Source organism: Leucopleurus acutus (genome assembly GCF_964270905.1).
Source record: "Leucopleurus acutus genome assembly, chromosome: 8".
NCBI classification, from domain to species: domain Eukaryota; kingdom Metazoa; phylum Chordata; class Mammalia; order Artiodactyla; family Delphinidae; genus Leucopleurus; species Leucopleurus acutus.
The window spans coordinates 107,708,527-107,723,566 of record NC_139151.1 but is presented as its reverse complement, the minus strand read 5'-3'; the positions used below and the strand labels follow the sequence as shown (position 1 = coordinate 107,723,566).

Sequence of the window (15,040 nt, the reverse complement as noted above, 5' to 3'; positions counted from 1 at the left end):
AGGCAAAGGCAGCCAAGGAATTAAAGCATTGACAACTGGGATTGTCTTATGAAAGTGTGGCTTCGTCGTCGCCAGGACGCAGTGCTCTTTTTCCCAAGGTCTGGCACTCCAGATGCCTCACCTGGCGTAGCTCCGGTGCCCTCCTCGGGGCCTGGTGTCCAGATGAGTTGCCCCGATGAGTCCACCATGGGCTCGGCCCGCTCTGCACTTGCGAGGCCAGGGCCGTGGGGTTTTTGCGCATCTTTGTAAAACGCCCATCTCAGTCTCCTTGAAGTTGGGGATGACAAGCCAGGTCTCTTGGGACACAGCACTTAGCACAGAGCTTTGCCTGAAGGGGCAGCGTGCCACTGCGTCTGCCAAGGATTCACATCTACACCCCCAGCCCCTGCCACACCCCCTGTACCTTCTTGCAGGGAGGGGCCTGACCAGGCTGTGACTGCAGCCGGGTAACGGGGAGGGTCTGCAGCCTTGACTGCTGCCTGCCTGCGGTGGGGGAAACATATACCCCACAGTCTCTGACACAGAAGCTGGGCAGAGCAGTGCCGTTCCTGTTGACTTGGAGAAACCAACCTGTGGAGCCCCTGCCTTTGCCCCTTGCTGCGGGGACCCTCTGTGCTGTTCTCAGGACGAAACCAAACATCACACATTCTTTTCTGGCAGGTGCAGGCCCCACCCGCTCCCAGCAGCCAACTGATGTGCACACTTTAATTTCCTAAAACACCAGGGCTGGGCCTTTGTCAGGGGTCAGGTGGCTCACCCCTGTCATCTCGGATGTTTGGAAAGCAGTCCCACTTTCCAGCCACCGCTCTGCTGTTCCTTCCTTCTGTATACAAGTGATGCAGACGTAGAAATATGTATTTGTGCTCGTTTTTCCTTTCCTTTTTTATTTTCTTTTTTGAAAGAACATTCGAGTCCTGGATGAAGTTCTAGCTCTGTCACTTGACGACTGAATAATATAACCCAGGGTACTTGAATCTCAGCCCCGAGTCTCTAAAATGGGGGCTGTAAACGTTCCCGCCAGGTCCCAGACCTGAGAGCCTTTGAATGCACACGCATTCTTCAAGACTTACCCGTCACTTTCCTGTGCTCTCCGAGAATGTCACGGGCAAACAGCCCTTCCCTCGGAGCCCTTCTCCAGGGTGTGACTAAGTAATGTCTGTGCGGTTTCCTGCTGGAAGTCGGCCCTCGCCCCCATGGGCTGCGAGCTCCCTGAGTCTATTTACATCTCTCTGATGGCTAGTCAGGCACAACACCTTTCCACATGTTCGTCAGCCACTTGGATTCCTCTTCTGCGATGTGCTCGTCTGTCTGTTGCCCCCTTTTGCATTAAGCTGCTAACGTTTGTCTTACTGATTGGCAGGAATTCTTTATATTTTGTGGGTACTCTTCTTCTGTGGCTGCCTTTTTACTCTTAGATGTGTTGTTTGATGATCCGGACTCCGTTTTAATGTAGTTAAGTTAATCAGTCTTTTCCTTTACGGTTACTGCTTACATTTTAGAAAATCCTTCCGAACCCCGAGGTCATGAATATATTCTTTTAGATTCAGTCAGAAAGCCTTTATAGTTTTACTTCTCTCCATCAGCCTTCAGTTGCCTGGAATGCCAAGAATGAAATGTTGATGTATGGTGTGAGGTAAGGGTCCAAGTCAACCTTCTTCCCATGTGGACAGCCAGCTATCCCTGAACTCCCTCCTCCCACTATGTGCGGGCCACCTCTTATACACAGCAAGCATCCAGATGTGTGGGGGCTGTTTCTGGACCGTCAACCCTGTCCCCTTGGGCTGTTTGTCTCTTTCCGCATTAGCACCACACCACCTTAATGACTGCTACTTTGTAGGAGGTACCGATGTCTGGTAGAGCAAGTTCTCCTACCTTGTTGCTGTTCAAGAATTTTGTTGATTCTTGGCTTTTTGCACTTCCAGAGCAATTTTAGAATCAGCTTGCCAAGGTTCCAACACAGAAACCGTGGGATTTTTATTAAGATTTGGGGAGAATCTTTTCACTATTGAGTCTTCTAGTCAATGGAACAAAAGCTGTTTCTCCATTATTTATGTCTTCTTGAATGTTGCTTGTTAAGGTCTTATAATTTCTCCTTAGAGTTCTTGTATGTCCTTAATTATGTACTCAAAATTTTTTGTACTACTGTATACAGGCTTTTTTTTTTTTTTTTTTTTTACAGAAGAGACAAGAATAGTACAGCTTTTTTTGTACTCTCACCAGCTTCCCCTAATGTTAGCATCTTATAAAACCATGGTACAGTTAGCAACACTAAGAAATGAACACTCGGCAGCACTAGTAGGTAAGCTACAGTTTAGCTAATTTATCTGGATTTTCCCAGTTTAACTACTAATGTCCTTTTTCTGTCCCAGGATCCATCATTGCATTTAGTCAGGTCTGCTTAGTCTCCTCCGATCCATGAAGCCAAATCTTGGTCCCTCCTTGTTCCTCATGACCTTGACACTTTTTTAATTTTTTTCTTGCGGTACGCGGGCCTCTCACCGTTGCGGCCTCTCCCGTTGCGGAGCACAGGCTCCGGACGCGCAGGCTCAGCGGCCATGGCTCACGGGCGCAGCCGCTCCGCGGCATGTGGGGCCTTCCCGGACCGGGGCACGAACCCGCGTCCCCTGCATCGGCAGGCGGACTCCCAACCGCTGCGCCACCGGGGAAGCCCCAACCTTGACACTTCTGAGGAATACTAGTCAGGCCTCAGTGTCTGGGTTTGTCACTATTTTCTCAGGATTAGACTGGTGTTACGGGTTTGGGGGGAAGAATGCCACAGAAGTGAGGTGCTTTTCTCATTGCACCGTATCAGGGTACATGACATCAACATGGTTTGTCACTGGTAGTGTTAACCTTGACCCACTTGGTTAAGGTGGTGTCAGCCAGCCTTATTTAGTATTTTTCCCTTTCCAGTCTAGTCATGAGAAGGGGGTCACCAAGTCCTGCCCACACCCAAGGGGAGGGGAGTTACGGTCTACCTCCCGCATGAGAGAATATCAAAGCGTTGGTGAACATATGTTAAAACCACCACAGCAATGAATAAATATTTGAGAGGAGATACTTTGAAGTTTCTCCTTAAAGTTTCACCTACTAATTTTAGCATTCGTCCCTGGATCTTGCCTGTAGCAAATATCACTGTGGTGTTCTAATGGTGGTTTTTTTCCCTCAGTCTTTCTACATTTATTATCTGGAATTCTTCTATAAGGAAGCTTTATCCCTCTCTTCCAATTATCTGTTGATTTATATTGGTATGGGCTCAGGAATATTTATTTTTTTGAGCTATAATCTAATACTATTATTTTGTATAATAATTTTTTTCTTCTCCTGTTGAAGTCTTTTTCTTATAACATCTTCTCTGGAGCATAGCTTCACAGTGGTGTGTTAGGTTCTGCTGTAATAACAAAGTGAATCAGCTAAACATACACATATATCCCCATACCCCCTCCCTCTTGCCTCTCCCTCCCACACTCCCTATCCCACCCCTCCGGGTGGACACAAAGCACCAAGCTGATCTCCCTGTGCTATGTGGCTGCTTTCCACTAGCCATCTATTTTACGTTTGGTAGCGTATATATGTCCATGCCACTCTCTCACTGCGTCCCAGCTTACCCTTCCCCCTCCCCGTGTCCTCAAGTCCATTCTCTATGTCTGCGTCTTTGTTCCTGTCCTCCTGCCCCTAGGTTCTTCAGAACCTTTTTTTTTTTTTTTTTTTTTTAGATTCCATATATATGTGTTAGCATACGGTATTTGTTTTTCTCTTTCTGACTTACTTCACTCTGTATGACAGCCTCTAGGTCCATCCACCTCACTACAAATAGCTCAATTTCGTTTCTTTTTATGGCTGCGTAATGTTCCATTGTATATATGTGCCACATCTTCTTTATCCATTCATCTGTTGATGGACACTTACATTGCTTCCATGCCCTGGCTATTGTAAATAGAGCTGCAATGAACATTGTGGTACATGGCTCTTTTTGAATTGTGGTTTTCTCAGGGTATATGCCCAGGAGTGGGATTGCGGGGTCATATGGTGGTTCTGTTTTTAGTTTTTTAAGGAACCTCCATACTGTTCTCCATAGTGGCTGTATCAATTTACATTCCCACCAACAGTGCAAGAGGGTTCCCTTTTCTCCACACCCTCTCCAGCACTTACCGTTTGTAGATTTTTTGATGATGGCCATTCTGACTGGTGTGAGGTGATACCCCATTGTAGTTTTCATTTGCATTTCTCTAATGATTAGTGATGTTGAGCATCCTTTCATGTGTTTGTTGGCAATCTGTATATCTTCTTTGGGGAAATGTCTATTTAGGTCTTCTGCCCATTTTGGATTGGGTTGTTTGTTTTTTTGTTACTGAGCTGCATGAGCTGCTTGTGTATTTTGGAGATTAATTCTTTGTCAGTTGCTTTGTTTGCAAATATTTTCTCCCATTCTGAGGGTTGTCTTTTCATCTTGTTTGTGGTTTCCTTTGCTGTGCAAAAGCTTTTAAGTTTCATTAGGTCCCACTTATTTTTGTTTTTATTTCCGTTTCTCCAGGAGGTGGGTCAAAAAGGATCTTTCTGTGATTTATGTCATAGAGTGTTCTTCCTATGTTTTCCTGTAAGAGTTTGATAGTGTCTGGCCTTACATCTAGGTCTTTAATCCATTTTCAGTTCACTTTTGTGTATGGTGTTAGGGAGTGTTCTAATTTCATTCTTTTACATGTAGCTGTCCAGTTTTCCCAGCACCACTTACTGAAGAGGCTGTCTTTTCTCCATTGTACATTCTTGCCTCCTTTATCAAAAACAAGGTGACCGTAGGTGCATGGGTTTATCTCTGGGCTTTCTATCCTGTTCCATTGATCTGTATTTCTGTTTTTGTGCCAGTACCATACTGTCTTGATTACTGTAGCTTTGTAGTATAGTCTGAAGTCAGGGCGCCTGATTCCTCCAGCTCTGTTTTCCTTTCTCAAGATTGCTTTGGCTATTCGGGGTATTTTGTGTTTCCATACAAATTGTGAAATTTTTTGTTCTAGTTCTGTGGAAAATGCCATTGGTAGTTTGATAGGGATTGCATTGAATCTGTAGATTGCTTTGGGTAGTATAGTCGCTTTCACAATGTTGAGTCTTCCAATCCAAGAACATGGTATAGCTCTCCATCTGTTTGTATCATCCTTAATTTCTTTCATCGGCTTATAGTTTTCTGCATATAGGTCTTTTGTCTCCTTGGTAGGTTTATTCCTAGGTATTTTATTCTTTTCGTTGCAGTGGTAAATGGGAGTGTTTCCTTAATTTCTCTTTCAGATTTTCCATCATTAGTGTATAGGAATGCAAGAGATTTCTGTGCATTAATTTTGTATCCTGCTACTTGACCAGATTCATTGACTAGGTCTAGTAGTTTTCTGGTGGCATCTTTAGGATTCTCTATGTATATAGTATCATGTCATCTGCAAACAGTGACAATTTTACTTCTTTTCCGACTTGGATTCCTTTTATTTCTGTTTCTTCTCTGATTACTGTGGCTAAAACTTCCAAAACTATGTTGAATAATAGTGGTGAGAGTGGGCAACCTTGTCTTGTTCCTGATCTTAGAGGAAATGGTTTCAGTTTTTCACCACTGAGAATGATGTTGGCTGTGGGATTGTCATGTATGGCCTTTTTTATGTTGAGGAAAGTTCCCTCTGCGCCTAGTTCCTGGAGGGTTTTTGCCATAAATGGGTGTTGAATTTTGTCGAAAGCTTTTTCATCTGTTGAGATGATCATATGGTTTTCCTCCTTCAATTTGTTAATATGGTGTAACACATTGATTGATTTGCATACATTGAAGAATCCTTGCATTCCTGGGATAAACCCCACCTGATCATGGTGTATGGTCCTTTTAATGTGCTGTTGGATTCTGTTTGCTGGTATTTTGTTGAGGACTTTTGCATCTACGTTCACCAGTGATATTGGCCTGTGGTTTCTTTTGTGGCGTCTTTGTCTGGTTTTGGTATCAGGGTGATGGTGGCCTGGTAGCATGAGTCTGGGAGTGTTCCCCCCTCTGCTGTACTTGGGAAGAGCTTGAGAAGGATGCGTGTTAGCTCTTCGCTAAATGTTCGGTAGGATTCTGTATAATATTTTTAATATTATTTATTTTGTTGCTCAAATTGCTCTAGCTTTGGTCACTGGATTGAGAGTTCTTTGGGGTTAGTTCCTGTGTCCATTTGATGTGCCCTCATCCTTCTCATTTATTTATTTTTGAGCATTTCTTTCCTTTCTAACACTAGACAATACTTCAGGCGTATCTTGTATTTCCCCTGCCCTAGCCCTAGAGTCACCATTCTATCAGAGAGCCCTGGTTCCTTTTACTGCAGAATGGGATTTAGAAGCCAGGATCTGGGCACTAGGTGCTCACTGCTCCACAGTTAGTCACTGCTTCTAGGGCCTCTCAGCGGACAGAGCTAGGAAATGTGTGTATGTGAATGACCCAAGTGTACACGTACATCTGTATTTATTTGTGTCTCTTTTAAACTAAATGTAAGTTCATACTGATATTTCTGATCACAGGGTTCATTCACCACCCCTAACTCCGTTTGTTACTTTCTTTCTGACATTGAGAATCCTGGCTCCCAGTGTCTATAATTATTTACTTATTTAACTCGAGTGTACCTGTAGTACCCCGATGAGAAACAAACTTACCGAATAGAATACTGTGTTTATGACAGTTTGGGGCTTTTTTACTTTAAACATATCCAATCAGAAGATTGTTTCCCAAGACTTCACAGGCCAGCTCCTTCTTCCCCTCTCCTTTTAGTGCTGTGTTACGTATTCGTAGTACAGAATTCGCTCGTGACAGTATGCTTTCCATCCTGGATCCTCCAACAGGCTTACTTGGCGGGGAGCGGGGGGTTGCGTATAGTAAAATTTACTCTTGGAGACGCACAGTTCTATGGGTTTTGACAAATGCCTGGAGTCGCGTACCTACCACCACCACATCATACAGAGAAGTTCCACAGCCCGAGAAATTCCATCGTGCGACTCTTTTGAAGTCAAGTGCTCCCCCTCCTCTAAACGCTAGCAGCCATTGATCTGTTTTATGTCCCTGTAGTTTTGCCTTTTCCAGAATGTCCTATAAATGGAATCGTGTAATATGTAGCCTTTTGCATCTGGCTTCTTTCACTGCTTAGCACGATGCATTTGCGACTCATCTGTGTCGTTGCACGCGTGAACCGTTACTTCCCGTCTTTGATGGCTGGATGGAATTCCATTGTATGGATGTACCACAGTTTATCCGTTCACCTACTGAAGCGCATCTTAGTTGTTTCCTGGTTGGGGCAGCTGTAAGCAAGACTGCGGTACACACTTACGTACAGGTTTTTCTGAATGTAAATCTTCGGTTCACTTGGGTAAATAACTGGGACAGGCACCAATGTGTCACAAGATAAATGTATGTTGAACTTTATGGGAAACCACCAAGCCCTCTTCCAACATGGCTGCACCGTTTTGCATTCTCACCGGCAACAGTAAACGTTCCAGTTGCTCTGCATCTTCATGAGCACATGGTATTGTCAGGCTTCGCTTTCCTTTTGCTTTTCTTAATGTAGAGTGAAGAGTGAGGCTCTAACCTTACTCTTTGCCAAATATCCCAAACTGATGCCATTTAGAAGTTTTAGTCACTCTCACGTGGGTAGACTGCTGGCTCACTGTGGACTTAATTGGCATTTCCCTAAGAACTACTGGTATTGGTTGAACTGAGCATCTTTTCATGAGCTTATTAGTAATCCATTTTTAAAACTGGGCTGTTAGCTTTCTTGTCAAGTTGCCACAGTTCCTTACATATTCTGGATCAAAGTCCTTGACCAGACACGTGACATGTAAACATTTTCTCCAAGTCTGTGACTTGTCTTTTCATTCCCTTCGCAGTGTCTTTTACAGAGCAAATGCTTTTAATTTTGATAAAGTCCAGTTTTTCCACTTTTTTCTGCTCACAGACTGAGCTTTTGGTATCAAATCCAGAGACTTTCTCCTGTGTCTTCTTGAAGAGAATTTATAGTTCGTGTTTCATTTTAGTTTTTTTTCAGTGAGACTGCATACGATACCTTTACATTTTCATTTTCTGATTGTTGATGATCTCCTACAATGTGAGGTGTAAGTGCTAAATGTATTAAAATTTACACACGCTCACACGTTTATATTTAGGAGATGGTTGTACTACTTTGGGGTGGGGAACCCTTTCTCTTTCAAAAAGCAAAAGATAGGTATCGCTTCAAAATCATAAAAAACGTTCTGTGACAAAGCAACCATAATTAAGGTAAAAACACCAAAGACAGACTGGGGAAGACACTCGTGCCTCACATGCACCGGGTTAATTATCTCTAGCATAGAAAAAAAATTCCCACAAATTGACGAAGAACGGAAGTGAGCAAAGGATAAGAACAGATAATCCCACAAGAGGAAAACCAAATAGCCTCTGAGCCACAACGGGCATCCAGCATAGAAGGAAAGGCACCACGCCCGTCTTCATCTACACGGGACGGGCCCAGCAAAGGCTGCAAAGGCCGGTGCGGACATGGATGTGGAGAAGGTGGCATGTGCGCACACACTGCTGCTGGAGCCTAATTGATACGACTTCTTGGGAAAACAATCCAGCCACACCTATTAAACTTACCAAGGAAGCACCCTCTCACCTGCCTCAATATGTCAGGTTTTCGTAAAGACGGACGGGCGCATCATCGTCTTAAAGTAGTGGCTTAAAGCTAACGGAACCAAATGTCCGTCACACATGGAATGGTTGAGTTAATTGTGGTAGATCTAAGCTACGGACTGTTACGCAATTACTCAAATAAGACTTAGATCCATGTCTAAACACCTGTAGAAAAATGAGATGGGCACATAGCAGTGACAGGAACAGAGCCGTCACGTGTGTATAAATGCAAGTCCCTCCAGGTGTCAGCTGCTCCCGTGAGCAGAGGGATGAGCTGGGAATCTAGTTGGTGGTTAACGCTGATGACCTCGGGGAAGGAAGGCCTTCGTGAGTCTTTGAGCTGTGTCCCTTTTTACAAGTAATTCGTTATTTTAACAACAAAAACTTTAAATGGAAAAATAAAAAAGGTCCAGATTGAAAACCAGGGGATTGGTAGTTATTCTTAGTCAGCCCGGAACACTAGCACCCGCTCACTGCGGGTGGGCCCAGGAGTCTGAATGCCAACACCAGCCGTCGGGGTGGTTCCGGTGCCTCCCTCAGGGTGCGGGTGGCGGACGCAAGGGGCCAGGAGCTCTGTGGCTGCCCCTTCCTCCCCGGCTTGCGACGCTCTGTGAGCAGGAGCCCTACCACCCTGGGTCTTCACGGATGCGTCAAAAGCCATCCAGCCACGTGACAGTGACAGCGACAGCGTGGTGATGAGAGTCAGTGTCTTAGCAGACCTGTACCTGGCAGCTGTGTTCTATTCTTGACCTGAACGTCTGGTGTGAACCTGGGGAGAGGCCCAGACACCTGAGCTCAGCCCAGGCACAGTCCTCACTCTGAGGAGGTGTCATCGGCTCTCAACTGCTCCTTGACCACTGTGGGCTCAGGCACGTGGGGGCCATCGGGACCCCCTCCCCCACCAGTCCTCTGTGCCGAGGCTTCATACACCATCTGCGCTCCTCACCCAGCCCTGCGAGTAGATACCTTACCCGTCTGTGGGAAGGCTCCAGGGGCACAGGTCCGCCCCACAGCCAGGGTAGCAGCTTGGGGTGAGCATCTCAGCTCTGAGCAACCCTGGGCCCCCTCTGCCATCAAGCCTTCCATGGAGGCCTAACGTGCTGTCCCGCATCTTTCCCCACAGTGAAAAAGAGCCCCACGCTGCTGGAAGTGAGCACGGCCCATTTCACGAGAACCAACAGCTTTGCCGAGGACCTGGACCTGGAAGGGGAGACTCTGCTGGCGCCCATCACCCATGTGTCACAGTGAGTGTCCGCTCACCCAGGGGTGATGAGCTAGGAGGGCGTGGGGCTCAGTGCTGGGCCAGGGCTCAGGTCTCCTCACTCAGTGCCCGCCGCTCGCTGCCTGCCCTCAGCAACCTGGGGCCACCGACCACCAGGGGCTGGCCTCAGTGCCCGGGCACCAGGCGGGGAGGGGAGCAGGGGCATTTCCCGCCGAGCCTGGGAACATGATCCTCTTGTTTTGACTTATGGAAAACCAGACTGATCATTTTCCACTTGTTTTCGTGCTTTGAGCGTCTGAGAAGATTGTTTTTCTCTCCCCTAGCCCCCTCCCCTGCCCCCCAAAAAAGAGACAACTTTGTTTTTCGCATTTCCCCGGTGGAACCCTGGCCAAAGCCACGGGGCAGATGCCGACTGCTGTCTGCCAGTTGCCGCTGCTGTCCTCAGGGGCTCCTTCAGGTGGAGGAAATGGCTGATTTTCCACGCCTTCCAGTTGGCCTGCCCCCGAGGCACAGCTGGCCTGGGACGCATGCCCGTCCTCCCCCACCGTCGCGGTATCGCCAGGCCAACCCCTGGGGCCCGGCCATGGTGTGATTCCCCTCCGACGTGACTCAGTGCTCCCGGCTAGGGCACCCAGTGGTGACAGCCTGTGGCGGGGTCAGTGGGACACGCGGGCCCGTTCTGGCCACTGCCCCACTGGGGATTCCCCAGAGAAGTCCTTCTGTGCTGGGGTGTGTGAGCGGCCCTCTCAGCCCTTCTGAGAGTCACTTGCTGGCCTTCTTTCCTTCTCTCTGCGGAGTCACTAAGGCGTGTTTCGGCTCTCCGGACTCTCTAAGGGTCTCGAGGTTGTCCTGAACCGTGTGCCTCTCTCTGCAAGTGAGGCCCCAGGCTGGCTGCCTGTGCTGCCGGCCAGGTGTGGCCTTTGCCTTGCAGATGACCGAGGAATCGGGACCCGAACTGCAGGGCCTCCTGGCTGCTCTGTAACCAGAGGACTGACAGAGTCGGGGAGCCAGAGTGAGAGGAGGGTTGGACTGTCTCAAGGTGGTACCGTGATCAGACAGGATGGCCTACCATCCTTCCAGGCCCCCAGGCCCCCAGGGAGGTTGACAGCACCCCATCGATAGCAGGGTGTGCACAGAAAGCATTCTCAGGCTCGGTGGGAGCCATCCAGGTCACTGGGAAGCAGGGTTATTCATCCTCGTGGACTCGGCACCGGAGCAAAAGCTTCCAGGCCACCCCTGGGAATGTGGCCCTGACCTCCGGGCCCATCCCGGAGATGACCTGATAGGCTCACTTGATAAATGGGCAAGGGCGGAGGCGTGAGCAGTGGCGGGTGCCCGGTGGGAATGGGCAGGTGCAGGTCAGCGTCCCAAGGCAGAATGCCAGCTTACCACTCTGGCTGAGGCCTGTAGCGAATCTGGGGCGCAAAGGACGCCGAAGCGGTAATAGTTGCAGTTTTGTGGCTGGTGTCTGCAGCCCAGGTGGCAGTGCCTGCTCAGAGCGAGGACGGCCAGGAGCCCGCTGGGAACCACGACCCTCACGCGGGTGGACAGCACCCAGGCCTCACTGTGCCGCTCAGCCTGCCCCTTCCTGTCCTCCTGGCCGTTCTCTTCCTGTCAGAGCTCACTCTCCTTTGTTCTCTCAGCCGTGGCCTGGCCCCCAGGATGCACGTGCAAGGAGTTGCCCCCCGGGTGGACAGGGCCATCACCCACCATCCATCCAGCGGGGCAGTCAGTCTTCACCAGCTCCCCGGGCCCTGCAAGGCCCCTGCAGAGAGGCCCAGGGTGAGGGTGGTGAGGCTGGGGACCGAGGTGGCCCAAAGCCAAGCTCACAGCTGCCTTTCACAGTCCCCCCTTCTGAAGCGAGGTCCATGTGTGTTGGCATCTGCGTGCACCACGTTTCCCAAGGCTAGAGGCCGCCCACCTGCCCAGGGAGCCCCAGGAGGGAACTCAAGCCAGTGTAGCTGCATCGTCAGAGGAGCCTGGCCGTTTCTTGTCTTCGCTCCTCCAAGACAGAGGCCCCGAGCTCTCTCTGCGTGCTGTGGGCCTGGGGCATCACCAACCAGAGAGCCTGCGGTGGGCCTTCTCGGTCCAGCAGTCCCATGGCGTGGCCCGCTGGTTGTAGCAGGAGTGGTCCCCTCCAGCGCCGGCTGGGCATCGGCAGTCCTCTCCCGGTAGAGTCCTCGCCCCAGAACCTGTGAACCAGTACCGACCCTGGAGATGAGGCAGCTGGGAAGGTGGGAAGGAGCCTAGGCGTGGTGCTAGGAGGAAGGGTCTGCAGTGAAGGCTGGGAGTGGAAAGACCGAGGCTGCAGTCGAAAGGACACCTCCAGGCACTGTGGTCTGGTCAAGACGGAGTCAAGGTTGAGACGGCAGGGGATCTGCGTGCCCACGTCCTCGGTAGTCAGAGTACTGCTCGGGGGAGCCCAGGTGGGGAAGGGGGGATGCAGGCACAGTGAAGGAGATGGTGGGGGCCTCAGGGCTGCAGGCTGGGTAGAGGCCCCACCCCACCATGGCTGGGGAAGGAGGTGGCACCGCCGGGCACCATGCTTCCTTAGGGCTGTGACTGCCGGCAGGGCAGGGCGGGGAGGGGGATGGCCGGGCCTCGGTGCCCATGCTGGGACCACATTCCTTTGCCTCCCGCATGGCCCGCCTGGTGATTGATGCCCCTCATTAAACTCGGCTCCAGCCGCTCGGGGACCCGTCTCGGCTCCTGCGGGCAGCTCAGCCCCACGGACTCCATGCGGGGAAGAGAGGGGCGCACGCCCTGGTGTGTGTAAGGGATGGGGGCTGTGCGCGGGGGTCTCACAGCGGGCAGAGTGGGTGGGAGGCAGTTACTGAAAAACAGATCCATTTTTCTTCAGCATTTTACTGATGTTAAATGTATTACCATGTTGGGCCAGTTCCAGGATTCAAATTAAAAGCATAAATAAAGACACATTTTGTTTCCATCTCAAGCTCTCCCCGCCCGCTGGGCCCCAGGGAGGTGAGGTCACTGCAGCCTTGATTACGGGAAGGTCCCTGGGGCTGGGCGAAGCTCCTCTTTCCGGGGCCTGTTGGCCATCGGTGGAGCGAGGGGTCAGGGGACTGGGGGTCAGCAAGCCAGCCTGGTGTAACCGAGGGGGGCTGCCGGCGAGCAGGGCCCAGGGTGCAGTGGGCTGGGGAGACACAGTAGCTTCGGGCACTCCAGCCCCACAGGCAAGCCCCTGGGCAGCTCCAGGGCCCTCACGCGAATCTGGGTGGCCGGGCCGGAGTCGCACCCACACCTTTCAGGAAGATGGTCTTCCAGGGCCAGCAGGGCCAGCAGGCGGCTGTCTGCATGTGTGCCCCTCCCACCCCCCAGCCCGTCTTGCCACAGGGCTTCCAAGGAGCAAGTGTGAGGCAGGAGACAAGGCATCTGGGGGAGTGGGGCGCAGCGGGGGCCTGCCCCCGGGAGCTGGGGTGAGTTCCCAGGCTCCTGCCCCCTGAGGGGAGGGCCACCCCTGTGTGCATCCCTGTGCCTTGCACACGGTGTCCCGCCGGGGACAGCCTTGGCACTCCTCTGCAGCCATGAGACTCCTGCTCACCTTTCCAAGGCCCTCTCAAGGAGGCGCAGGACGTCCACAGGCCAGGCAGCCGCGTCCTCCTTCAGCCCTGAGGCCCTCCGTACCAGCTCCCTGAGCCCTAGCACGGGCCCTGGGACTCCTTTTTGGGTACCTGTCTCCCAGGATCCTCGGCTCCTGGGGAGCGGGCGATGTGCGGCTCCCCTGGGCCTCTCCCTATCTGGCACCCCCTCAAGCCCCAGGCTGGAGGGAGCTCCAGGACTATGGCTCCCACCCCAAGGCAGACAGGGGCCCCCAGCCAGCACCTCCCGAGGAGGAGATGAAGCAAGGGCTGTGGGCGCCTCAGCACGGGTGCTGGCGTGCAGGGCCAGGGGCGGCTGGGTCAGAACTGGCCTCAGCATCGGGACCTGTGGCTCTGAGCTCCAGGGCTGTGCGTGGGCCGTGGCCGGGGTACCCTTTCTCTCAGCAGCCTTGGGAGACGGCGGCCCTTCCTATGGAGTCCTCCCCACGGCTGCAGTCAGCCAGGAGTGGCCTGGCACCCACATCTGCCCCACCGGTTGCACGTGGACACCCAAGACAGGTAGTTCAAGTGGCCAGACCCTCTGAGAGCACAGCAGCCTGTGGTTTCCCTGAAGGGTCCCTCCAGGAGAGTCGGTCCCTGGTCCCTCCATCTCTTTCATCACGGCATCTCGGGTGGGCGAGATTCAGCTCCTTTTAACTAGCCACCGCTCTGTCCCGCTCTGCAGGGGGAAGAGTTCGGTTAGCACCCTGTACACCAAGATAGGCACAGGGCAGGCCAGGGGCCTTCTAGGAAAGGCAAGCAGAGGGAAGGCAAGGCCAAGGCTGGGGCGCTACAGGTCACCCACCAGGTGACCACAAGCAAGCAGGCTCACACACACTCACACACACCCAGCGAGCATATACTTGCAGGCCTCCTGCGACATGACAGCCTGGAGATCCTTGAGCAAAACCAGCCCTGTGTGCGTTAATTAGAATTTCCATGTCTTCAACTTTCTCCTGGACCCTGCGGAATCTCACGCCAAAACGTTCAAGTTTCTCTTCTCCAGCAAGGCCGCCGTGGCCTGGCTTTCATCCACATCACTACTAATGTCTCCTGAAATCTGCATTTGTCAGCGAGGCCAGGGCCAGCCCCATGCCTTCTGGAAACGGGGGCAAATGTCACAAGGCTTGGTCCTGCACTCAGCTCCGTGGACCAGGGGTACTAGCTCTATTGATGGGACTAGGTTTGCTTGGGACGTTTCAGAGACACCCAGGGCCCACTGCGGCCCACACCCATGGACCCTGGAGGCGCCAGGCACTGCACCTCTGCGAACACCCAAGCCCCTCGCTCTGTTTCTCACCCTGCAAACTTCGGTGGGAAAGGACGGAGAGGCCTTTCTGGGGCCAGTGTCCAGGGGCATAAAGGAGGGGGCTTGCCAGGAACAGATGAGGCTAGTTTGTCTTTCCAGACCACTGTCCTGTCTTCTTCGGCGCTCCAGACCACCTCTGTCTGCACAAGGTGCCAAGGAAGCCCCGCGGGAGCCCGCCCGGGAGGGCTGTGCGAAGCTACATGAGTCACAGGCTCCCCGTCAGAGCCTCGCAGCTCCGGCCAGGCGCAAAC

General features: G+C 51.6%; 1 protein-coding gene across 3 annotated transcripts in view; it reads left to right on the top strand.

Annotated features, from left to right (window-relative positions):
• Positions 1 to 15,040, top strand: part of KCNQ1 (potassium voltage-gated channel subfamily Q member 1) — a gene marked incomplete at both ends in the record, with an annotated part of 348,420 nt that overhangs the window by 153,870 nt on the left and 179,510 nt on the right. For all 3 annotated transcript variants that reach the window (XM_082844721.1, XM_082844720.1, XM_082844719.1), the window contains one exon: positions 9,783 to 9,903. In XM_082844721.1, the coding sequence (XP_082700847.1) occupies positions 9,783 to 9,903 (121 nt within the window). The remainder of the gene's footprint in view (positions 1 to 9,782; positions 9,904 to 15,040) is intronic.